Source organism: Mugil cephalus, chromosome 21, assembly GCF_022458985.1.
Source record: "Mugil cephalus isolate CIBA_MC_2020 chromosome 21, CIBA_Mcephalus_1.1, whole genome shotgun sequence".
In the NCBI taxonomy this organism is placed as follows: Eukaryota; Metazoa; Chordata; class Actinopteri; order Mugiliformes; family Mugilidae; genus Mugil; species Mugil cephalus.
The window spans coordinates 19,746,119-19,773,637 of record NC_061790.1 but is presented as its reverse complement, the minus strand read 5'-3'; the positions used below and the strand labels follow the sequence as shown (position 1 = coordinate 19,773,637).

General features: G+C 40.0%; 1 protein-coding gene across 1 annotated transcript; it reads left to right on the top strand.

Moving 5' to 3' along the window:
• The first annotated feature begins 2,798 nt into the window (after positions 1-2,798).
• Positions 2,799-23,301, top strand: meis2b (Meis homeobox 2b). The gene is made up of 13 exons (XM_047573066.1): positions 2,799-3,267; positions 3,615-3,847; positions 4,270-4,411; positions 4,620-4,670; positions 4,789-4,839; positions 4,959-5,105; positions 8,707-8,821; positions 15,316-15,455; positions 18,045-18,121; positions 18,846-18,904; positions 19,086-19,175; positions 19,600-19,696; positions 21,679-23,301. Exons 1-12 carry the CDS (start codon positions 3,250-3,252, stop codon positions 19,656-19,658), a joined length of 1,182 nt encoding a protein of 393 aa, XP_047429022.1. The 5' UTR covers positions 2,799-3,249; the 3' UTR covers positions 19,659-19,696; positions 21,679-23,301.
• The last annotated feature ends 4,218 nt before the right edge of the window (positions 23,302-27,519 follow it).

Genomic DNA, 27,519 nt, shown 5'->3' with positions numbered 1-27,519 from the left:
TTTTGTCTCCAAACATGACACCTCTCATTTAAAACAAATCATTCTGTTTTGGTCTCATCCATCCACAAAGCATTGACCCAATATTCTTCTGGCTTGTCCACATGATGTTTAAAAAGCTGTAGATGGGCAAATGTATTCTTCCATGTCACTCTGCCATGCACACCATGGTTGTTCAGTGTTCTCCTGGTGGTGGATTCATGAACATTAACATAAGTGAGTGTGAGTGAGTTTCTTACAAGTTCACGTGGGTTCCTTTGTGACCTCTCAGATTATTATGCATCTTGTTTTTGGACTGATCTTGGTAGGTCGACCATTCCTGTGAAGGTTAATGGTTGTTTAAAATCTCTGAAGGCTGACTGTGTGATTTGTTGATTCCAAACTCTTTACAGATGGTTTTGAAACATTTCCAAGCCTCATGAGCAACAACAACTCATTTTCTGAGGTCCTCAGAAAGCTTCTTGGTCTGTGATGACAAACATGTGTTGTGAAGATTTGACAAATCCCTGATTTTTTTCAGGCACTGAAAAACACCTTAATCCCATTACATTGACTGGAAACACTTCTGAACAAACGACCTCTAATTTGAGTTAATACTTTTGCACCTCACAGATATATAACATTGACTCGTTTTGCTAAATACACTAGTATAAAAGCAGAATATTTCAGATGAATTTGTTTGATTAGATGATCCTTGCCTACTTTCACATCCTGTGTGGAAATGTTTTGAATCATTTTTATGCAGAAATGTAGGAAATGTGTAAAAAATACAACACATATGCACACATAAATGTAATTTGCTCTCTGCATTTAATCCGAACACACGAAGAGCAGTGCTTTCTCAAGGTGCCTCAGCCATCGACATAGAGCAGTGAGCTTGCAGCCCCATTCGTTTTAACAATGCAAAGGATTCTCACTGAGACACACAACGGGCGAAAGAGCCAGGAACATCAAGCCCGGCTGACGTTAAAGAGTGAAGGGTAGATGAGGAGCCGGTGGACGAGTGTGTGAATGTGTGTAAGGGATGTCTGGTAGAAAAGGAGGTCAAAGATAGTGGTATACAGGTTCCCTCTCTGGAGATGTGTCAGGAGGGATCGACTGTCCTCTAGTTCTACAGTAATTTAAGACAGGGCCTGACACCCTGAATCAGCCTCCGTTCAGATCACGATGGCTGGCCTGAGTGATGGAAGGTTGTGTGAGTGGAGGGGGGACAAACACAAAAGGAAAGAAAAGAAACAAGAGGGCGACAACATGGAATTGATATGCGATAATGAAATGTGTCGCCCGGGGCATATTTTGCATGTGTCCCTATAGTTGCTGTATTTGTAATTCAAATACGTGCCTTTAATAATTCACAGACAGGGCATATCAAAGTGATATGTTTGATCTAAAATAATAGTAATTATAACAAGCTTGAAATATTTTACCTTTAATAAAAAAAGGGAAACCACACTGACACTGCTTCTGGACTGAAATTTATTTTACAGTTAATATGAATATATCATATTTTATTGCATATATTTCTCTCTATGTGATTTATATGTGCAGGGACTTTCACAAAAAAATAAACAAATAAATAAATAAAATGAATGTGTCATTAGAGAACACTGATTCTGAAATGAGGCATTGCTGGAATATTAATCTTCCTTTAATCTCATATTATTCTTGTAATGCATGTCCACATTGTTTCTTCGTGAAGGATGCATTTAAGAGTTACACATTAAAATCAGTTAGGACATGCTGCAGTACAAAAACATGCAACAAGACAACATATCACATGACTTGTATTTCAGCATTTGCTCTAAATGTCTTATCTGACCGAATGAGAATGTATTCTTGAATTCTTGAACAGTGTATTCTGTACATTCATAAAACATCAGACTCTTCTCAAACCTGTTTGTGACTAAAGAACATTAAGTTTTTACTCAGCCAGACTACTTTTTATAGTTCTCTCAACTTTACCCCCCCCCCCACCACCACCGCCACCACCACCATTCATCTCTTCTTCCCCTTTTCACTTTTCCCCTCTTTTCACTCACCACCTGGGGTCCATAGCTTTTCTCGGCCGGCCGAGATAGAACCCCCCACTCCGAGTCTCCTCCTTTCTGGACATGCCAAGGAATGGAGTGGAGTAGTCTGATAAAAGAACCTTCACATCCATCTTCTCCCTCACCCCCTCTCATTCATCACCCTATTACATTTCTTCCCATTAAACCTGTGAACTGCCAACGCTGGGCTGTGATCCTTTTGAACTAGAATTCAGTGGAACATTGTGACATAAATTAGGTGAAATTATGTCATTGTTATTGGATTAAACGGTGCAAAAACACTCAGTAAATATATTGCTGCCGAACAAGACCCTGACATGTGACCTTTGAACTGGACAGAGAGAGAATAGAAAAACTCAATAATATTATTCCAGGTTGTAGTCGTAGCTGAAACTGGCTCCCTTACTCCTTCACAAATAAATTGTATAAACCTACTTTAAAATACATTTAATCTACTTTTTTTCCCCATTACACTATGATCACACCTAAAATTGATGTGTGCCAAAGGGCCCAGTCCCATGATTTCACATGGTGCGTTCACATACTGCAGCTGTGTATGTAGAATCAATGGGTGGAGCTGGAGCACATACACACAGTCAGACACCGAATTTTGACAGCATTAAGACCGAACTGGAGAATAAACATAAAATACAGTTATTGTTCCTGCTGCAGTGCTTCAGTGTCCCTCTTTCTCCCGCGGGATCCATAAACGTTTCACGTGTGATTATTTTTGAAAGTAATGACCGGAACTTGTCAGAAGGCAGCGTGTACGGTCGCACCCACAGTTCGCGCTGCTCTCCTGGTATAAGCGCTGAGCAGCCAGTTGGCGCACAGTGAGGGTGTAGGCGCGCAGAGACGTGGACGTGAGGACGCACTGAGCAGAGGACCGATCCTCGGACCTTAAGCGCATTCACGTGAAAGAGGACCACTTATGCCCGGAACTGTAGACTTTATCAGCCACCGCCACCAAAACCCAAAGATTATTGGTGACTCCCGCTGAAGAATCACAGGAGTTCTGCAGCGTAACGCGAGGACGGATGCTGTTTCCTGACTCTTTTTGATATCTCAGCGCACTGATTTCGATATAACTGATTGAGTCAATGTCGGAGAACAAGACAAGGATATAATTTCTTCTTGGAATTAAAAGTTGTCAGTTAGTTACTCATCAGCACCAAACTTATATTTATACGCCTGGGAATCACGCATGGAGATGGCGCAAAGGGTATGTCTCATTATTATTATTATTATTATTATTATTATTATTATTATTATTATTATTATTATTATTATGTTGACTAAGCCTTCTATAATTATTTATAAGGAGACTTGCAGCAAGAATTTCACTGTATGGTCTAAACTGCTGTTTTTACTGTGGATATCACAATAAACACCTTGAATCTTAAAATTCAATTATATGTTTCTTCTTTTCCGTGTAAATTTTATAACTATATTTATCTTAATTCTTATGAGGCTTAACATTGTCCTAAAACGTTTCTCTTGTGAATTCGACTGTGAAAGTTTGTTCCCTAAATTGTCACGTCCAATGCTGTATCTTTCACCTCATCCCAGTATGATGACCTGGCTCACTACGGAGGAGCTATGGACGGAGTCGGAGTACCCACCTCCATGTACGGAGACCCGCACGCTCCCCGGCCCCTGCCCCAAGTTCATCACTTGAACCACGGACCCCCTCCCCACTCGACGCAGCACTATGGTGCCCACGCGCCGCACAGCATCATGCCCAGCAGCATGGGCAGTGCCGTCAACGACGCACTGAAGAGAGACAAAGACCTAATCTACGGGTGCGGATAACACAATTATAAACAATAATAACAACAATAACATCCTTAATGACAATGATGGCATAAACTGTGCTACTGATATTGTATCCCCGACTTACAAGTAACCTAAAGTTTGTTTGCTTTCATTATCCTAATTTGTAGACTTTTCAGTTACTTTTTATTTCTTTGAAACATATTACGTTCCCTGGTTGCATTCAACACTAACTCGGGATCATAGACTGTATATGTTAATACAGTCTATGAAATTGACACTGCAAACTGATCTAATAATCTGCACGGTGTTTTTTGATGGAAAACATCTAAAATCTATCTTTTGTGTGAATGCTGTATGAATCTGCCGCGGGTTTGTTGCACTGCATGCAGTGGTTCATGTCCAGGCCTAACAAGGGCTACAATGGGCCCTTTTTTCGCCTGTATTACAGCCACCCTTTATTTCCTCTACTGGCTCTCGTGTTCGAGAAGTGCGAGCTTGCTACCTGTACGCCGAGAGAGCCCGGGGTGGCGGGAGGAGACGTTTGCTCCTCCGACTCGTTCAATGAAGACATCGCCGTGTTTGCCAAACAGGTGAGAAAACACATATATGTATAACCTGCTGCTTACATCAGGCCTAAGGGACGCATTTTAGATAAGATGCAGTCCTCTTTACGTGTAGGCAAAGACCAGGATGGGCCATATTTAAATCTCCATAACCGAGTTGTTCCTCTTTATGAAATTAAGGAAACGAATTCACTTTCAACTTAGACCTTGCATTTAATTTCCGTTCCCTCCCCAGATCCGAGCAGAGAAGCCATTATTTTCTTCCAACACAGAACTGGATAACCTGGTGAGTTCTTTCACTTTCGTCGGCGCACCAGCATAATTTATGCACACATTTTTATTTATTTATTTATTTTTTGTGACAAAAATGGAACGTTGAATACTTTTGTATTTATGAATTTTAGATGATTCAAGCGATTCAGGTCCTCCGATTTCATCTCCTGGAATTAGAGAAGGTAAGTACCCTGGCCTCTGAACACGCAATAATTCAGTGTAAATCCATCGTCTTGTCTTGTGCAAAATATGCGTTCTTTCAAAACTCCGAGAATTCACACGAAATCACTGGATTCCGCAGGTTCACGAGCTCTGCGATAACTTCTGCCACCGGTATATCAGCTGCCTGAAGGGCAAAATGCCTATCGACCTGGTCATAGAGGATCGAGACGTCTGCAAGTCAGACTTCGACGACCTCTCAGAATCATCCACCAACCTTGCAGACCATGTGAGTCACTCTCTGATTTATCGTCCTGGAAACGTTTTCTTTCTTTATGTTCATTTGCATTATTCTCGTTATTTGGAAACGTACAATCAGCACTTCAGCGCCTTGTGGTTGGTGTCTATTCAAGGATAAAATTGAGACGGCACAGAGAATGTTTATTTCTCGGTTATGAATTTGCTTTATTTGTGCCAATCTGGAGACGTGGGGACATAACACACAGCTTCGTTTTCAGAGTTTATAGGGCAGTGGGTTATTTAATAATCACATAAGGAAGGAAGGAAGGAAGGAAGGAAGGAAGGAAGGAAGGATGAGAAGGATGCTGACGTTTTTGTTATGGGATTCAATTAAATTCAGAGCAATTAAATTTTATTTATAAAGCGTTAATAGCAATACAAATTCCCGAGCCTAACCCAGCTCATATGGAGGGACCCATCTGAGTAAGGCCGGCCAGGTAGAAACAGAGAAGAGAGAAAAAAGGAAAAACAGGAGAAACAAGACAGATACATACATCTGACCAAAGCAATCTGGTGATGATACAGATACAAATTCTAGCTGAAGATGTTACATGACAGTTTGAGAATATAAGAGGAATCTTATGCAGGTTGCTGAATTGTTAATTCACTGCAGGCCATGAAGACGGGGTAGGCTGATGAGACCTCAGCAACAGATTTTGTATGGAGCCTCACAGGAACACATAACTCCGGGCTAGAGACACTCACAGGAAGATGGAGGAGAAGAGAAGGGAAGGGCGAGGAGGGGAGAGGGAGACACAGCAGTTAACTTACTATACAATAGTTGCACAGAATTGCATGACTAGTAATAGAAAAGAAATTAGACAAGAAATTAGAGGACAAGAGCTCAGTACCAGAGAAAGGAAAGTAGAGGATAGGACCTTGGTGCAAGAGAGTAGAGGGCATGCCCTTGGTGCATTGTTCCCCAGTTTCCTAGGCCTATAGCAGCATAACTAAGGGATGGTTAAGGCCAGCCGTAAATATAAGCTTTGTCAAAAAGGAAAGTGTTAAGCCTGACCTTAAACGTAGAGACTGTGTCTGCCTCCCAAATCCAAACTGGGAGCTGGTTCCACAGGAGAGGAGCCTGATAGCTGAAGGCTCTACCTCCCATTATACTTATAGAAACTCTAGAAACCACAAGTAGACCTGCACTTTGAGATCATAGTGACCTGTTGGGACAATACGGTTCTATGAGGTCTTTCAGATGGATCTAGGCCTTTCAGGGCCTTGTATGTAAGGAGGAGTAAAACTGGAATAATATGATCTCTCTTGCTAATTCCTTTCAAAGCTATTGCTGGGGCATTTTGAATGAAGGGATGTCAGTCTTGAAGTGGCTGTTACTGAGTCTAATAGTAAAAAGTTTAGAGTCTAATCCCATTTTGCCTATGCAAATTTGTGACTTTATTAGTTATACAGGGAGTTAGTCAAACACGATAATGGTAATCACACCAGCACCCACTGCAGCTGCAAATGTTTGCTGTGGGCCTTGTTTTCTTTCAGCTTCGTGTTTCTCACTCTAGCCAGAGAGGAGGATTTCTTTGTTTTTATCAGGCTTCTGCCCTGCTGTGGGCCTTCCTATTTTTGGCACTTGCGTTAATTTACAAAAAAGCAGATTGACATATGAAAGTGACACAGCAGCAATTTTGGGGTTTATTGTAGCTACAACAAATTAATGTGAACACAGTAACCCATTTACAGATGTTTTTAAATCCGTCCAGTCAACTACTATCATTTGTGTAATATGATGGAAGTTCCTCAGGTAATGGTCAGAGTTTTGCAGTCTCCAAGTCATTCACATGACTCAGTGAAACTTACCTTGTGACTTTATTAGTTATACAGGGAGTTAGTCACTGAGTTAGTTGCAGTTAGGAGCTTGTGTAGATTGTTTGATAGTACTTGTTATGATTGTAATTGTTATTAGTACTTTCTAAAATTAAAAAAAAAAAAAAAATAATAATAATAAACAAAAACGAAATAAATAGTAGAGTTTCTTGAAGACATTCCTCCACTTTTCTCCAGTTCTAAAGGAACATTTGCAAGTGTTACCTGACTAGTTAACAACCAGATATTCACCTGTCTTTGGAGGACAATGTTAATTATTTATTAATAGTAAATAATAATAATAATATAGTAGATATTGAAGACGATTTGTGATGAGAATTTGAAGTATTTAGTATTGAAAATGATCATCTCTGTGATTATATACACTAGGGAGCAAAATATTGTCTACCCTCTGCCTCAGTGAAACTCATCAGTCATCATGATCACTGTTGTATTTTGTAAAATATGCATCCATGTGCTTGAAGTGACAAAACTGTGTGTGTGTGACCCCCAGCTGATTTGACACTACACTCTTCTGGAGCAGCTGTTGCATAATGTACCTCAGGATACGAACAACCCATTTGTAATGTACCTGTATAATAACCAAGAAAAAAAAACACAGTGTATGGGTTGTGTGATTTTTAGTTAAAGCAGTGATTTGATTCATTTATGTTGGTATTTCTGCAGCACTCAGTCCACTGAGACTATGAAGACCATGTTGATGGTTTGGTGTATAACAGATGGGACATACACATTTTAGTGGGTCTTGTCAGTCATTCCTAGCACTGGTTCAGTATTGTAAAACCTTTACACTCAGCATAGAAATCAGAGCTGAACACTGACAGTTGACAAGAAAAAAATAACATCATCAACACATGGACCTTGTGCATAAGCTCTTTAATGCTAAAATCTTCCCCAAAAACCCTGAGTCAGATTTGGAAATATTACTTTCTGTGCATGTAGATTTAAGCTAAACAACATAACTGTCTTTCGTCTGATGTTAGCAGCAGCAGCCCATTTGAAGTGGGGATGTAAAAAATGTGACGTCCATAAGGTTAACACAGGCACTGGGGTTTGGTTCACTTCAGTTCATTGGTGAATTAATCTAACACAAGGCGGTCCAGCATGCTTTGTTTCTGCTCATTTGTTTTTAACAGATGGGCTGTAGGAAATAAGTCCTTCATTAGCCTGACAAACGTAAAAACACATGGCAGCTCTTTGAGGAGCCATACACCAAGGAGTTTTGCGTATTGTGTGGCACGCTAAGAAAAGAGAGTCCATCAGTGAGAGGACTCATTCACACAGGGCCATTGTCCCGGTGCTTCTTGTTGTCATCTGCTGAGCTCTTCATCTGATCACCATCCGGCAAACAGCTGACGGGGGGAGGCTCAAGAGGGAATTCTGCTGTTTGGTTTGGGGCTTGCGTCTGTCTGAGTGGCCAAGCCAGTCAGCCTGATAAATACAGTGTTTCTCCCTAACACTGGTCACAGAAACATCCAGGACACAGGAGGGTCAACATGCTGTAGAGTTACTGATCAGATCTATAAATTTGTGCTCCAACTTTTCCTGCAGCTAAATTTAAATCTACCTTTTGGACAGAATGGTAATGCTCTTATCTCACATTTCTGACAAGCCACCTGGTTGTCTTTGCACTTTTGGAAACTGGAAAATGGACCTATTCCGGAAACTTACTGTATCTTCCTCGTCTGTTCTCCTCTTCTCTATTCCTATTCCCTTATCCCCGGTGTGTGGGATGCTCACTCACCTCTCAGAATCCAGCATCCTGGAGAGACATGGACGATGCACATTCCACACCCTCCGTGGGAACCCCAGGACCATCCAGTGGAGGGCACGTCTCACAGAGTACAGACAACACCAGTGATCTCGGTAACAGTCCTGTTTCATATCAAACATTTGACTCTTCTGTGAACAATTTAAGTGACTAAGAGAGGGTTCCTTGTTGGGGAAAGGGTGGCAAGTGCTTCATTTATGAAGATTGCGCAACCGGCATTTTAGTAGAATTTCAATAAGAACTGCGACTAAATGCCATCTGTGGGGTGTGTGGGAAAGACAACCTTAAATATAATTGGAAACTGGAATTATATTGGGCCACTGCATACTTTTAATTACCTTAATAATATCAGTCTGTTAAAATACGCTAAGCTGTACATGAATAACTACTGTTAAATTTACATTATCAATAGCTTGCGGTTGAAAGGTTGGAGTTCTTCTGTGTGTTAAACAAAACAGGTTCTTGTGTAGCTTGTGAACTGGATCCAAGATGTCTGGAAGAGACCACTTGTGTGGTTAGTTAGCAGGCCATCAGAGCCATTCTCTGAGCATCAAACCCATATAAAAAGGAATTCAAACTTTTCTACTTTTCTAAGGCCTGACATACCACTGTGTATCATCAAGAACATCACTAATAATGAATACTGATTCTTAAAAAGTATACCTATCAGCAACACATTCTAAGAGACAGCTGTTCCACAGAGACTGCTATCTTCAGCATCTCTGCAACCACATTCACCTCCAGAAGAGGCAAGTGACAGCAAAGATAGAAACAGGAAGACAAACAGTGACAGACAGAGATTTTCAGTTTGTCAGTTTTGAAATATAAGGTTAAATAACACACAACAACACATTATTAGACATTTTTCTGGCAAACAAAGTATATTACGCTGTTTTGTGTTATTTTAATGCCTTTGTTTATTGTCTAAACTTTACTATTGCCTTTTCCATTGTTTATTGTGTTCTCTCTCTCTCTTTCCTTGTATTTGTTATTAAGCTATGTAGCATTTTAAGTATAAAATATGCTACATACAAATCATATAGCATTAGTAAATAGCAGTGTTTTGGTGGAATTAGCATTATACCACAATCAGACTAGCAAATGGTCCAGAATAAATGGGCTTTCACTCACCAATCAGCAGAGAATGCCAGCGATGATCTGAAGCTGTCCCTCTGAAGTAGCTGGCGCATGCATATTGTGGAAGCACCACCTTCAACACGCGGCTACGATCTGTATGCATATCAAGCAAGTCAGTTTAGTATCATGTGGTCTAGTAAAATTAAAATAAAAACGATCAGTCCAGTCAGATTGTAAACTGACAGAATTGGCAGTTTATCTGGTCGACTGTGTATTTTTTGTGCAGGCTATGATGGTGACTTACAGATGATTCGGGCCAAACTACAGCAAAGCAGTGCGCAATTAATTATACATGTTACACATTATTATTTCACATATTATGACAAAGCTCGGGCCAGACAAGGAGCTTCTGTGGCCGGACATGGCCCTTGGCCAGCTAAATGGGGTTAATGTTGCAAAAGGTCACAATTCACACTCACAGCTACAGACAAGTTAGGGTTACCAATCACAGGAAGATTCCAACAGAAATAAACGAAAGATTCAAACCCACAATCTTAATGGTGTGATGTGAACCACTGCAAAACATTGCTTGAATTCACTTAGAGGATAACAGTAATTGAAAAGTATTTAGTCATTTAATTTTATTGTTCTGTATGCAGAAACCATGTGCTTACAACTTGTAAATGCAATGGAACAGTGCTGCCATGCCAGCAATTAGCGTCACGATTAACATTTTTGTGGAACTTCAGGTTATCTGTAGACTACGGCGCAGGATTCTGAGCTGCGCTGTAGCTATGGCGTAAACTGGGTTTATACTCCTGCAAATGATCTATGCGGATCATATGCCATGGATGACTACACCGACTCATTTTTGCCTGAGCCTTGCGTGTCGGCATTGTGTATTCTGTTATTATGCAACTAAAACAGTAGTTATGTAGTTACAAGTCAGCTGTGTTGAGTGTCACTCTGGAGTTCATAAAACGAAGAGTGGAACTGAGCGGCTTACTTGTAGTTGAAGTTCATAAATGTGGATGAACAGTCAGTGAAGCCACTGCGTCTGTCTGCTTAGTGTCTGCCTATGCATTACCAGATGTAAAGGTCTACTAGGTTTTCCTCAACCTCCTCTTAACTTGCGCCACAAAGAGAGATTGTACTAGAGCAGGGAGAACCAGGTGAGCAAGTAATCACATAATTAAGTTCTTGATGTCATGTGACTTTTCTCTCTTATGACATACGCCTCATCAATGAGACTTAAAGACTCGCAGCAGAAAGGAGTTGTGTTCCTCTACTGTAAATCAGTGGTGCAGATTTGACATTAACACGTCAAGTGAAACTTTAGCAGCCAAAAGTGCAGAAGCGTACATGGTGTCATTGCTGTTACTTGAAACTGTCATATTGCGTTTGCATATTTGTTTTCTAAACAGAGTTTGAGCAAATATGCTATTTGTTCATTTGTTTTTTTAAAAATATATTTTTGGGCTTTGAGCCTTTAATGGAAAGCACAGTGAAGTGAGACAGGAAAGGGGGAGGCAGAGAGGGGGAAATGGCCAGTCAGTGCTGGATTTGAAATGCCTGTAGTGAGGACTGTAGCCTCAACACGTGAGGCAGGTGTTCTGCTCACTGAGCTAAACACCGTCCCAGGGCTGACGAAACTTTTTTAACCGAGCAAAAATACACAAAGCACTGGGCCACTCAGTTGAGGTATTTCTGCAAATAAATGTAGAGAAATTATGCTTGATATTTGATAACGCTTAAAGAAACATCCAGTTGAACCATTTGAGACCTGAATACAGTGGAATATATTTGGACATCTATTTTTGCTGAACCTTCTTCTTTCTTCTCCCACCACTGAAAGTCTGAAGTCTGGTTTCATAGTGTCATCCTATATCCTTTTTAATTCAAAGGTTGTTTAGAGGATTGAAATGTACTGACAGGAGGCTTAAAACCACAAACAGGAAGTGACTGTGCTGTAGTAGGATGTTACTAGCTATTCTTGCATGGTCTGATGAAACCTGTTAAAATTCACTTTGGGAGCACTTAATTGGTGGCAACGTGGCTTCCAGCCTTGGCTAACCACAGAGGATCCATCCAGGATGTAAATGATGTTCTGGCTCATGTGTGCGTATTCCCTCAGGTTTTGGTTGTTGCCTTGTAATGAGTCTAATATTCATGGATGGCTATGAGCAGAGCTGTGATGGTGGCTCCACCACCAGAGTGGTGAACCACTATTAACCACAACTGAAATGGCTGAGGTCTCCTGAGGTTTGGTAAGGGCCAAGGCAGGGTAAGGGCTGGATTTGAGATGCCAATCACAGACCCCCAAAAAACTAAAGACAGTTCAAGCTGTTGCAGAAAGACTTGCAAGTGAGTCTGGAGCCATACTGCACAGACTGTGGCTCCAAGATGACGGTGCCCATATCCCTGGGAAAATACCATCACTTTGGCATTTGGCCAGGGAGTGGGGACACATTGCCCATATTTATAGTCTATCGTGTACAGTCTATCGTTCACATCAACGGTTTCTAAATGTAAATGCCAAAATAAATTCCAAACCTTTGACCTGCCTAACTGTAAATCCTTGACAAGGGCTGTAACTCCTACACGTTTCACCCAATTTCAGTGTAATATTACATCAAACTAAAACTGAGAGTCTGCATTTTAAGCCAATATTCCTTATATCTGAATGTTTACGTGTGTCTGGCTTGATTGACATAGTCAGATCCACCCCTCACTCCCCTCTGTTTCAAACAAAGTATAGCATGAAAAGGAGCTTGGCATTAAATGCTTTTAAAAGAGATGCACCTCCCCATGTATTTGGGGCTGTCTACTCCAATTATATCTGTGTATAATGTCTAATAAGGGGAGGAGTCATGGTTGTCTCACTGATGATGGTTCAGGGCCCTCGCTGATCTCATTAGACAGGATTTTCTGACCTGATGCAACCCCAGGTACAGCAATTGGTTTTGCTATCTGTTCCTCGCTGTCTTAATGTAGGTTACTCAACACACAGTGACAACAAGTTAAAAGAGAAAATAATGTCTCAAGATCATGTGATGTGTAAAGATAGCGATAGCATGGCCTGCTGTTTTGTTTATACTAAAAATTAGTGAACAAAAAACACATGACAAAAAGTTTGTGCTCGGTCAAAAGTCAAAGTAGCTACTGAAGATAATGACATTTAAATGAAGAAAAGATGTATAATTGAGTAATCTAGACTGTCACTGCTGTAAAATACAAGTTTTTTTCAGAAACTTGAACCATAGTGTATCCAATCCATCTGTATTTATAAAGCACTGTAAAAACCACCAAAGTCAACCAAAGTGCTGTAGAAAAGAAATAAATAAAATATATCAATCAAAAAACATGAGTAAAAACAGATCTGCAGACTACAATAAAATAAAACAAGATAATGAGTAAATGTATACACACACTGTATTTTAGACTGTATTTGTAATGATGTTAAAATATAAAGGCAAATATAGTATTTGCCACGATAGCAGAGCATGTCTCCTTTCTTCGGCTTATTAAAAAACAAACTTCGGGAATTAAAGAAAAAACTCTTAGTCAAGAAAGAGGTAGGAATGATAACTCAGGTTTAACGGGGCTAAGCGGCCAATAGAAAACATAAGAAGAGGAAGAAGTGTATGGAAAGGGTATAAAGGGCTTCTCCTCATTTCTTCGGGTTCCGTTTTTTTTGTGCCTATGTTGGTTTTAGCCCCGGGGCAATACTCCAGTCATCCCCGCGGTAATGTCCTCACCCCACCCCCTCCAGTGTCATGCAAGCAAAGAACTGGCAGGCACGGCGGATCAGAGAGAGGGGGTGGGGGGTGTGGGGGAGACAAGAGTGGTGGGGGTGAAGGGAGGCATAAGAGACTGGCACGAGTGCATGACTTTGAGACTGTACATATACACTGGTTAGCTGGGCCGCCTTGCTGGGGAACAGTCAGAAGCGATTAGTGTAGCAGACGATCTGCCCTGCGGCCTCTCCGGAGAGAAGAGAGGAGGATGAGGAGAGGAGAGGAGAGGAGAGGAGAGGAGAGGAGAGGAGAGGAGAGGAGAGGAGAGGAGAGGAGAGGAGAGGAGAGGAGAGGAGAGGAGAGTTTGTACTTAACATGTCCTTTCTTTCTTTCTTTCTTTCTTTCTTTCTTTCTTTCTTTCTTTCTTCCTTTAAAAAGTTATTTAAACTTTATGCTGGTTGACTATGATGTCACAAAGCTTGATATTTCACTCAGTCATCGTATAGCTCACACTGACTATCACGTCACACTGTCAGACAATGTAGAATAAATATATTTTAAGAATGCTTAAATATAGATGTGCAACACTTTCTCCAGAAAAAGGAAACTTTACCAACTGATAAGGGAAACAGTTAAGAGTGAATCCTGTATTTGTGCTCATAACTCAGGGCTGGACAACAAGCCTTTAAGCCCCCGACGCTAGAGGAAGATTTTATTTTATTTTTTTAATAAATGTCAGTATTCATTAGCTGAAATATTTATGCATGAAAATGCCTCATATAGGTGTGTTTGATTGATGCTTCTCTAAAAACAAAAAGACGTGCTAGGCCAAATCTTAAGAAAAGTGGGGTTCCTGTCCCGCTTTGGGGGAGGAGTCTCTCAGATGCATTATTCACACGCCCTCCAGGCAGGCTTTCAAGGCTTCTCGGCCCTGAGGGCAAGAAATAAAAAACACCACTGTTAAAAGTGAATCATCCCAGCTAATACACAATTAATGCCAAAGAGGAGAAACGGAGAATAGTGCCCCTTTCACTGCAAGATGGAGTGTGTTAGTCAGTAGGGGTGGAAATGTCAATTTAAAGAAAGCCCCATGCCTCAATCCTAGCCATCTTCCTGCTGAAACCAGACAGGGATACTAGTAATGGAAGGATTTGTTACCCTGCACGATGCTGTTCTGCAGACAGTCCAACACAGACGAGGAAGAGTTAGTGTACACATGATGTGCGAGGATGATGGCTTCACGCCCCGATAACCCACCCACACGTGCCCCTTATTCTGCCTCAGTGCCCCCAATGAAGACTGAATGCTCTGACAGCCTTTGATGTTATTGGGTTCATGCTTCATTCAAAGTCGAGATTTTGTTTTTGTGTTTTTCTTTTCGTGCCTTTACGTAGCTGAACCATTGCTATTATTTCAAATGGAGGTCACATACTGTATGAAGAAGAGTGTATACCACTCTGACTCTGACCGCAGTTTGAATGTTCATTATTTCATGTCAGGCGCACGGCTCCCGCAGTCATTACCTCATGTCAAAGGCATGTCTCCGATTGAATTAATAGCTCTAGGTTTTATTGAGCTCCCACACTACGAGCTCCTCTTCATTATCCAGTAGTTGGGAAGTCAAGCCGAGGTGAGAGGAAGAATCATGTGGTGCCATGCCATAGAGGAAGAAAATCCTTTTTCCTTCTCTGCCCGTTTTGCACAGAGGGGAGGAAGGATGAAGGCGATACATTAAGAATTTCTTGTAACATGACTCCTTTTTTCGCTGATTGCAGGAGATGCCCTCGACAACAGCCTAGCATCGCCGGGTACAGGAGATGAAGACGACCAAGACAAGAAAAGGCAAAAGAAACGAGGCATCTTCCCTAAAGTGGCCACAAATATAATGAGAGCGTGGCTATTCCAGCACCTTACGGTATGAGAATCTTCCCCAGATCCTGCGTTTTTTGTACACATTTTCCTCTGTGTACCTACACTGACCTCACATACTTCTAGAAATTATTGCTATATCCAATCCCAGCTCCTCGTCCAGGCAACAGTTGTTTGACATGATGCCTCTTCATCCAGGCAACAGTTCCCAAAGGCATCATAAAAAGTTCCTTTTTGCTCCATTGCAAGAGAAAGGGGCAAACACAAAAGACAAATCGTCTAAAGGTCCTTTTTGAAAATGGCAACCCAGGGTTTGTTCAGAAATGAACATCAGAACCCTTCTATTCAGAAACAGCGGCCCTGCCGCACTGTTTCTGGGCTCTGTGGAGGGGGTGAGCAAGTCCCCACATTACCTTTTTATCCAAAGTTCAAAAGATACCACCGCCACAGATTCCTGGGTATTTCTACCTCTGATGCTAGTAGATGCGGTATAACCCCTTAGTTGTTTAGTTTGTAAAAGACCCACACAGGTCATGTACTCAAAGTAATCCCTCCTTTTCCAAAGCTTACATTTAGGTTTTCCAGATAAAAAGGGAGACTAATTGAATTATCCCCTGTCTGTTCCCCATCTCCTTTCAAGCCTAATTTCTTAAGCACAAGTGTTTGCCATGGCAGGATGTGCCTATGAAAAGTGTGCAAGTGGACTTTGGCCTCTGAAAGGCCAATTGCAACACCCAAGCGATCAAGCTTTCATCAGCTGTTGAAAGTGTGAAAAGAGCGGGATAATGTTTTGTCAGACATTGAAGTGTGAGGCCTGTGGTTGGAAGGCTGGGAAGGGAGGGGGTGTTTCTGTTCAGCGGTAGCTGTACCCTCCTGCTTTTGTCACCAATTCTGAAGAACTTTAAGAGATTCCCTTCTGATGAAGCTACAGAAAAAACAAATATGTGAAAGGTTTAGATTCAATATATTATTCATTACTGGCCTACTACTTTGGTCCTAACTTTTGGTTTCCATGCCACCATGATCCTCTGATGCCAAATTTTGACATTGGGAAGCAAATCCAGAATTTGTCAAACTCCACCACCTTCTTGGTGCTACTGGCTGTGTTCTAGCCATTTCATGGAAATGGTCTATTGCCAACAAATGTGCCGCTAAGTAACATAACTTTAAAATTATGCTTTTCATTAAAAATGAATGATTTTCATCTGATGCCCTGTGTGATCCAGATGCTGCTTTTTGAGCCTGAGGCTAGACACAGTCAGCGCATCCAAGATTTATACACAGCCGCCTAGGCAGTTAGTAGTTGTAATTTCTCTCATAAAATCAATAAACAATCAGAAAAGTCTAATGTTAGCTTGCATGCTAATGTTAGCAAATGTAACAACCACTCCTTAACCCTTAAAATACATACAAGTGCAAAGAAAAACTTTAGAAATGCAAACAAAAAGCAAAATATTTTCCAATTAATGCTGGTAAATGAGTGAAATAGCACATTAGGACTCGTTCAGACTTCTCTGTGTAATGACTTGAACTTACTAGTGACACAATGACTGTGTCCCATCTTTCAGGAATAGCCTTATCGTTATCAGTGTTTCCAAGTGTTTGTTGGATGCATTTACTTTTACAGTGCAAACAGGAAGTGCAAAGAACAGAGTATTTAATCAGATTGTGACAACTGATTTAAGGGTAAGGTGGCGCCCATAAAAAATAAATACTATATGCGGCATGCATATCAGTAATGACACAGGCTGTTTTGCTTGTAATAGAAGTGATCTTCTACCCATTAAGACTAAATTTTATAATTTACCTTGGGGGTAGCTCGGCCTTTCTCACCCACAAAATTGGAGGGAAAGTTGGTCGAGAGTCACACCGGCATTCAATCATAATCTAGTAAAGATCCACCACACCAATCAAATCATCTGTGCGGGATTATTCACTGATGGACAGAAAGTTTTTCTCTCTGCTGGTGCATCTGTGTGCATCTGAATGTTTATCCTTGAGTTTGACAATATACATGTATGATTGTCTGCATATGTAAATACAGCATTATATTGTATGTACATGTGTGTGTGTGTGCATGTGAGTATTCGGCCTCAAAGGCAGTTTAAAAATGAAGTGCTTGGAAGCTCATCCTTCACTGACGACCACATGAGCCTACTGCTGATTGGAGACGCGCCCGTGACCCTTCTCTCAATACACGGGTCAACTCTGTCCACCATCTGCCACCCTCCTCCCACTCTCTTTCTCTCTCACTCGCACAGGGACTGGAGACAGAGGACAGGGGGATGGAGAAAACCAGGAAAGGTTTAGGGGTGATGGAGCCTAATTTTATCAGTGCTCTAAACAAAGGCACCATTGTGTGGCTTTATATTCCAACTGATTGTTTGTAAGGAATTGTTAAAAATTTGAAACACTGCCAGATAACACCACACACCTTTAGCCTTGTGGAGCCAAACTGTGCCAATTTTCCAAGAGTTTTCTTGTGCATTTTCTGCCAAGAAAGACTTCAAATGGGAGAGACTCCACAGAAACTGCTTATTTGTGCCCCATATTCATAAATAACAGTGCTTTCAGATACATCCTTATAATTTATATCTATTTAAATTTCTTTTCTTCTTTTTTTTGTCTCCCACAGCATCCGTATCCTTCAGAGGAACAGAAAAAGCAGCTAGCACAGGACACAGGCCTCACTATACTTCAAGTGAACAACTGGTAAGTCATTCTAATGATAATTTGCATTGTTAATTATGATAACACTTCTCTGTCACACGATAAGTGTGCTTGTGCAGCTCATACTCTATGTCCATGTTAGTCTTGGTAACACCAATCGCACAGTTGTACAGTAATATAGTGATCAGAACATAGTGATGCATAGCCTAACAATAGCCTAACAGAAGTTCAGACAAATGTGATCCTTGTGACTAAATATCTTGTCTGGAGGTTAAATGTTAGATTAAAAAAACAAAGTTAAAAGAAAGGCAACTGGTGTTGTCCCACTCATCCAAGTGGCTTCTTCATTTCTAACTGACTGAAATACAAATAACACCTGCGATTAGAGCAAGTGTTCCGATTAATATGGGGGGTGTTTTTGCACAATGAGTCCTGTTCAGAGAGAGGTCCCCTCTGCACTGTGACATCATTTATAGGCCAATACACTTCCTGACCCATCCTGAATTTAATATACTGAATGGAGTACACACAGTAAACCTAAACATAAACTGAAGAAATGTTGAAATGGTCTGTGTTCTACTTGTATTATTGCTAACTTTAGGTTTGTTTGATTTATAGTTTTCTGCCAAACAATCCATTTGTATGATCTAATGTAATACCTGTTTTTCAGAGTCAGTATTATTAAATGTTAATAGAAAAAATGTAATTTCATATACAGTGTCTGTGTATGCTTTTAATAATTTAGGGTATTGTTCTCATTTTCCAGGTTTATCAACGCAAGGAGGAGAATAGTCCAGCCTATGATTGACCAGTCCAACAGAGCAGGTAAAGATGCAGTTCAAACAGTCCACATCCAGACGCCAGGTTTATTATTGGTATGTCTTGATAAGTCCACCGTAGGTACGGAGGGAGAGGGGGGCACGTTAAAAATAGTTTTGTGTGCAGCTTTTCTTGTATTGAAAGTGATAGAAGGCAGGTTCTTAATAGTTCTCCTCTACTTTCACAGTAAGTCAGGGTACAGCCTACAGTCCAGATGGCCAGCCAATAGGAGGCTTCGTTCTTGATGGGCAGCAACACATGGGTCTCCGACCTGGAGGTGAGGAAGTTCTGAAACGTTGACCAAAACATCAGGGGCAATATCTGCGACTGTAGTTTTTTGCTTGTGGTCAGCTGATTTCAGAGTATTTCAGTTGTATGAACCAACAATTAACCTTTGCATTGTTATTAAGCAGGAACAAGATATAATGTAAAATATAATGTTAAGAGCAGAGTATAGAAGAAGCCCTTTTACCCCACTCATATAATCAGAGAATACTTTTCTGTTATTATTATTTTTGTAGCAGGTTCCATTGTTTTGTTGTACACATCTGCTGTGTATAAAGAAGGAGATGAAAATGTTCTCATATCAGTTTTAACTTAGTGATAAAGGTTGATATTACTATAAACACTTTCCTCAACAGATGTAAAACTGAAGTGCTACAGTGTTCTGAACAACATGCTCTTTTTACTTTTCATTCCAGGGCCGATGGGTGGTATGGGTATGAATATGGGCATGGACGGGCAGTGGCACTACATGTAAAACCACTCCACTAAGGCGAGCCTGAACAACAGGATAGAGTAAGAAGCGCTGTCCTTGTCGCTGTTATGTTACATCAAAGGAGCAACACTCTTCACCGATCCAACGTGAAACCGAGATATTTAGTGAAGTTATTTTCACATGCAAAAAGGAGGGAGAGAAATTCATTCATAATGTCACCTGACTTTTTAGTTTCTGGTTTGAGAGTGCACTGCAAGACTTCCTCTTTTCCTTTCCGTCATCTCCCATTTCTCACGTTTTTCTTTTCCTCCATTTCTTCTCCCACCCCCCTGCAATCTGCAGTCACCTCCTACCCCTCCAGCCTCCAGCAGCAGCACCGCTGACAGATCTCAAATCAAGACATATTGCTCGCCGGAGGCACCCGAGTGTATAGAATTTTATTTAACACCCACTCTCCACTGCTCAATGAGCCACGCTGTAATGACACTTACCTTGATTAATAGAGCTCTTTATATGTAAATAGGAGGTGGATTTGCTTCATTTTTTTTTACCAGCAGAGCCCCCTCTTCTCTGTCGCATAATTACCCCAGCTTGGTTCCAGGAGAGAACTATACAGAGCAGATAGTGATGTGTCCACTAAACAAAAAAATATATATATATATACAAAAATGAACATCTAAAAATCCTTCCATATCCGCATAAAGACATAAACCTTTCAACCTGAATAATATATACATATGCTTTTAGAGACAATTCAGTCTAATTATTTCTCATTGAATGATCATTGACTAATTATAGAAATTACTCAGTAAATCTCCATGTTTTGGATTCCCCTTAATTTGATCTGTGCTGAAAGCCTATGCTAAACATGTCAGTAAATCTCATAAGGACTGCGGGAAGAAAGAGATCCACATTCAGAGTAATATGAGTTTTTTTTTCTATTCCATGGACAATAAAGCACGAGTCATAACATTTAGCCATTAAAGAATATATTACTAAACGTGCACTATTTTATTCTCCAGTCTGCTGCACAATTCATCTGCCTCCACCATATGCTACCTTATACACTGCACATCTCAACTCCATGTCTTGGATACCAAAAATAATTGTTTTTCTGTGAAATTGGAAACAAATTAATAAATAATAGAGATGAAGTAAATTACAGATTTAATTCCATTAAAATCAAAGTACTTTAATTGTTAAAGAGTGGTTAGTTTTAGTCCAAAATTCTGAAGGAACCTCCTTTTTTTGTTTCGATCAAATTCAAAATGAACTGGAAATGTCATTCTTTGAATACTTATCAAACAGCAACACAATATTCAGTCAAGTTCTTTCACTTTTCAACAACTTCTCACATTCTTTATTGCAAGATGGATTATTTGTTCAGTGAAAATTGATATTTTTGTTTGTTACTAACAAAAAAATAGGAAGAAGTTGACTAATCTTACTCCCGCATAAAAGCATTCCCTTAAAATTATAAATCACTCGCACATGAGGTAAAACAAGAGTATTATCGCCTCAGTTTCATTCAGTGTCATTTAAAAAGGTGGCATCAGTTAGGATATAGTTTCCCAATGATAGGACAATATAGGACAGTGATTTGAAGTGAGAGGTGGTCTGAGAATATCATATGGAATATTTCTGGTTTACACACAGTGTGTGTGGCTCTGAATGAGTCTGGGACTGCTCAAAAAAACGGATGAGAAAGAGGTGGTTGATTCAGAGACCTATGTTTTAACAGTTGCCTGTAAACTTAGTTGTTGGCCCACAGAGAGAGACTCAATTATACTCAAACTCAATTATTTTAAATATATTTATTTCTTAATTTGGCAGTTTTCTTCAGTACTACCTTGAATGTGCATACACAGCTTCGTAAAAAAGCACTTTTATATGAGAGAAGAAGTCTTAACCTAAGCTTTGGAATGAGGTGGGGTCAGCCTACTATGCCTGTTTTACTCATCCAGATCATAATATGTAGGCTACCCAAAATCTTGACTTGTGGAGTTTCTTGTCAGCCTCTTGTGCACCTTATGCGTCCTGACCCGTTGCTCTCTTTGCCCAGGCTTGGCTCAGGGACCTTCTTCCATCCGGCTTCAAAGCTGTGCAAAGGTGCCACCGCTGCCGCCAAGTCACACCCACCCAACCACTACCACCTCACCTTGCCCGAGCCAGCATGACGCGCGCCCGCAGAGGATCACCATGGGGACGCCTACCCTCAGCCCAGAGGCCGCCCAGTGACACGGACACTCAGTTCGAGCTGAGAAGCTTCGCGGCTGCACGGGGAATAAACAGACCAGGGACTTGAAAAGAACCAGAAGGACTCTCCTTCATTTTCTATTAAATTATATATTTATTTGTTTACTAAGGCAGACTACTGTAGTGAAAAAAAAAAAAAAAAAAATGTAATTTTCTTCTTTTCACTTGGCTCGGTCATACCGTGCCATATGTCCATCCCGAGCAAAATAAAGTGTACACAATGAAAATAACGCCACAAATCCAACAAATACCACGGAATGTGTTTTTAAACAATATGAGACGCTTTTAATTGTTGTGGTGTAGAGTGTTTTTCATTTGATTGTTTCTGTCCATGTTTGCGATTGTGCTCACTAGACGTTTAGACATTAGACTATACATTTAACATTTTTAGTTATTATTATTTTATTATTATTTTGTCGTTTTTAAACCTAACTTAAACAAGGCTTTTGCCAGAGCGTGTTCTGGACGTTTGGCTCGGTCGTCACTGCACTGCATCTCTTTCGGTATTTTTTATTGTTCACCTAAACTGATTGTTTTATTACTGACAGTTGTTTCTGACAGTATTTTAAACCGTTTCATAGCCCCAAAATAAAAGAAGACGCCAGCACTAACCAAAATAAAGACTTAAATGAAGAAAGAGAGGAAAAAACAAACAAAACGAAGCAGATTGTTTTAATATCGAGAGCGTCTTTGTTTATTTTCTTGCCAGCTCTTTTTAAAAATCCCGACGAGGGAGGTCACTGTTGGTTTGAGGAGAAAAAAAAAAAAAAAAAAAAAAAAAAAAACATTAGTTGGTGGAGCAGGTCACGTAGGGAGCTGTGGTTCGATAAGAGACGGAATTGCAGTTGTCTCGCCTTATTCAGCGGACGGTGGCAGGAATGATGGATGACCGGCCTCGAAATTCAAGAACATCAGAACGAAATCAGAGGCTTTCACCAAACGTTTCTTTACAGCCTATTATGTATGATTGTGCGTGGGTGTGTGTGTATGTGTGCCAAGCAAACGCAAGAACACACGCAAGCCTAAAGGAATCAGCCTTACATTGTTTCGGGTCCAACTACTTATGATAGCTTTCCGTTAACACCGTCTGCTCACACACACATTCGTCAATAGCCTACATAAAAAATAAAATAAAAAATAATAATAAAAGCAAGGAAATTAATGGAATGGAGAGAGTCATGCGCTTTAATAAAATACCTTTATATATCCCGAATAATCTATTTATATTTTTGTTTTTGTTATAATGATAATTATAAATATAAAATATATAATAATAAATAATAATAATATGGCATGATTTGAATTGTTATTATTATTTTAGTTTTAATTTGCCCGAAAAGTCTCTATCTTCCCTCACATTATTCATATAAAACAAGCTCATTGTTCGTACTGTTTATATATTCAATTTTAATAAACTAACTAAATTGTTGAGTAGTCTAGACGAATTGCTAAATGACATTAGGCTTGCAGTAGGGTCGGAGACAACTAAAGGTTTGGATGTATTTGTTGTATTTGTCCGCGTTACATATGACATAGGCTATTCAAACACAGATATTGAGAAAAAAAAGAAGAAGAAACACAGCCTACACATTTTTACAGTTGAAATAATAACAATAATAATAATAATAATAATAATAATAATAATACCACCCATGAAACAACTGAGACGTTACCACTGAATTAAAGACAAATTACTGCTGTTGGGTTGCCTTTTTCCATAGCGCAGTGCTCTTTCTCACGGCAGATAGATAGATAGATAGATAGATAGATAGATAGATAGATAGATAGATAGATAGATAGATAGATAGATAGATAGATAGATAGATAGATAGATAGATAGATAGATAGATAGATAGATAGATAGATATTCAATATTAAAAATTAAATTAAACAAATATTACAATTTACTATCAGTCCAGTGTCTTATTGATTGATGGCTTGTGGCAGGAAAGATTTCCTTAGAAAAGCTGCGTCCGTCTGCTGTCTGTCCAGTACACGGTGGTGAGGGTGGTCAGGGTTATCCATGATCAATAACGATTTGTTCAGTGTCCTCCTCTCCACCAGACTGCAGCCAACTTTAGCTGATTAGATTGTAAAAACAGCAGCGACCTGCAGCTTTATTTGACATATACATTCACGACTAAACGAATATTTCTTTCTTTCTTTTTTTTTTTAAATGGTCCCCTTCTACTATGCCCCATAGAGATAGATACCACACAGTATACTGTGCAAAGAGTGAAGTGATTTTCTGCAGGAAGGCCTGTCTCTCCGCTCTAACAGGCCTAATTCATTCAGTCCCTGCCGACTGTGCTGAAGATAAATGCGTTTTGAAGGCTGCTGGAAACAAATGCGTATCCATGTGAAATATGGGTCAGAGCTGCAGCAGAAAGCTGCATAGCATAACCAATGCACAAATTCTGCTTTTCATTCAATAACTCCCATAATTGCAGAGTACACGGGCTATATGTACCAGTACAGAAAAATGAATAATTCCTTTAAAGAAGTTCACTAAATTTTACACAGAATACCTTACACAAAAACATTTTAAAAGTACACATTAACTCAACAGAACCATCGTGAATTCTTCACACCAATATGAAATAGGGGGATTAAAAGATTCCTCTGTCACCTTACACATCTGTTCATATATATGATAATTGGTTATGTCAAAAAATAACAATATTAGCAAAATAACAATGGTATCTTGTGGATTATGGCATACAACTGACACCAAATATCACAAAAAAACAAAACAAAACAAAAACAACAAAAATTAATCAAGTCACAGGCAGGAAATTCACTATATTGATATTAGAAAATATCACAAAAGAAAATGATTGAGCCGTAATTTCACAACGGAGACTCCAGATGTTTGCTTATTTTATAAGATTAAAGAATACACTAATGTCACCATTCATCCAAACAGTGCCATCATATTATAAGTTCAACCAAAAAGTGTTGCTATTTTATACTTCATGTTATTTTGGCTTACTACAGGTCTTGAAACAGAATAGCATCACCACAACCAAATCAAATACTGACAATGTGGGTCACAACATTATTGTTTCCTTGATCAAATGATTGTTATCTTCTCTGGGAGCAAGTTTGTACAGACTGATGCCATGCATTTGACCTTTTACCCCTGGTGTGTGTCAGATGTTAAAAAAAAAGATATTAAAGATAAATACAGTGGATTAATTATCCCAACACTCAAACGGTATGTATGATATGGATGTTGTAGTGGCCAATGTGTAAAAATGTCATGAGGACACTTGATGGTCCGGTCTAAAAACTGCAGTCTTCTCAAAACTATCCACCGTGCAGAATGCAGGTCACCGTGTTCTGAGTAGTAAGCAGTAAGACATGGAAAGGAATGGAAACGAGAGAAGCTGAGGGTTGGTGATGCTGGTGCATCGATGAGTCCCACAGCACTCATCTTCTCAATCATGTCTTCGACCTGTCAACAAGGCGCAGCCACTGTCCTAGATATTTGCTACTGATGCACCCGCACCCAATTCCCTAATACATGCTGTGTGTGCACCAACCCCCCCCCCCCCCCCCCCCCCCCCCCCCCCCCCCCCCCCCCCCGTGTCCTCAACTCACTTTCTTTCTTTCTTTCTTTCTTTCTTTCTTTCTTTCTTTCTTTCTTTCTTTCTTTCTTCAGCTTCGTGTGCTAGGGTGAATATACTAGCAGGGTGGGCCAACTGACACTTGATAAAATGATATAGTTAAACATTATTTATAATTTTAACACATTTCTAATCTAATATCTGAAAGTATTCATTCTGATAATAAATAATCGTAGATGATGGTATAGTGTTACCACAAGAGCAGTCTCCTCAGAGACAGAGGTTCTTGCCTAAGCCATACCATCAGTGTCCCACTCGCTTAGTTTTAGAAAGAAATCTGTATTTTCTGTCAGCCAGGGCCTTCTCCCCCTGCAGCTCTGTCCATCCAGCTCTGGATATAAGTGTTTTTCTTTCAGACCGAGATGAGACAGATTAGGATTCAGACAGACACGCAGGACACTGAACTTGCAGCACTGGCTCCTGCTCTGGAATCAAAGTGACACATGTCGTCCCAGGTTTTTCACCTGATATTTTTGTTTCCACTGTTGTCCGGTCTGTGTGACAGCCCCTCACACTATACTTAGCACATCCCCTACGCTGCTGCTCCCACACTCCTTCCCATGTAGATAAATTCACCACTAGCTGTATTGTTTATAGGCCCGAATTCTTTCTTTGTCTTAGGAAGCTCCACTAGCCAGGCTGGCCAGGGTCGCATATGTACATATTATCATTACATGCAACCTTGCTGATCACACATAGAGTTGAATGGAGTGGCATGGCTACTTCCTTCCTCCACTTATTCTCTTTTTCTGGTAAAACATCCTCAGATTCAGATTACTTGAAGATTGTGTCTCCATGTGTAGTATCCAGTGTGGATCACTGCTGACATTTTTTGTCCAGCTAGAGACCTTCAGTAGTAACGCCTGGAGGCTGTGTATGTGTGTCTATTGTTTGGCTGGTGTGGACTGTTTGGGAACAGTCTTCTCCTCCTCTTAAGTCCTAGTGAGGAAGAGCTGCACTGAACGTCCTCATCATCCACCGGGGGGTCATGGGGGAGGTCAGCAGCGTTAAGCAGGTTGTCATGATGAAGGAGGACACCTCCAGCACCTTGTCACAACCATATTTTTGGCTTTGACGCAAAAGTTGCTGGTGAAAAGCTGGTGCCAGTATAGCCAAAATTTATAAACCCAGAGCCGATATAATCCCAAATGTATTGAGATGGTTTTTGTCTTTTTAATTTTATATTAAAATATAGAACCAAACCAGTCAGCACAAAGCCACAGATGTCACACAGGACTGTTCCCACCCAGACAACAACCTCTTTACACTGAATTCCTCTGGGAAGAACTACAGAAAAATCAAAGCTCGCAACCCCAGAATGATTAACAGATTTTACCCAAAAGCAATAAGCAAGCCAAATGTTTGAGACTCTGGACTGTGGAATCCACTCTGCAGTTTTAATGTGCAACATTTGATAAATACTTAACACTGGTACTGTGCAATTAATGCCCATAAAAAATCTGCTCATTTTCACATTTTACATTTATCATTGTCGTATTTATTACTGCACTTATTATTATTATTATTATTTTTAAATATGTTCTATGTTATAGTGTTTTGCATCATGTTTGTCAACCCGTGTTTGTATACTGTCTTCCTTTCCTTCATTCTCATATAAAACCTCATAGGAGATTACTTAGCAGTATGATTTGCTTCGCCTTTGAGTTGATAGAGATTTATACTAAACATCAATGCTCGACTCTTTTGCCATAAGATACGGGTTTAGTTTAAATAGGAACTCAGTATTCTGGCTGCAAAAATAGATATAATCATCCTAATATTTTTAGGTATGGCCCACTTCATGGGCTAAACCAGGTCTTAAGCCATCCCATTATCAGCCTTCAGAGAAACTGTTACAGGGCCATGAATAAATATCTGTTCTGTCAGGGAAACATGACTAGAAAAGTATCTGAATGTGTTTCATCCACTGAAAATATTACTGTTTAATTTTGCTTTTTTTTAAACAAACAAACATGTAAATGTGAAACACAGGAGTACCTATATGAAGAAATGAGAGT

What these genes read in the sequence shown, in the direction of transcription:
- meis2b (XM_047573066.1), top strand. An exon ending in AGACAACACCAGTGATCTCG is followed by an intron (nt 8,822 to 15,315) that starts GTAACAGTCCTG and finishes CGCTGATTGCAG; the next exon opens with GAGATGCCCTCGACAACAGC. An exon ending in ATACTTCAAGTGAACAACTG is followed by an intron (nt 18,122 to 18,845) that starts GTAAGTCATTCT and finishes CTCATTTTCCAG; the next exon opens with GTTTATCAACGCAAGGAGGA.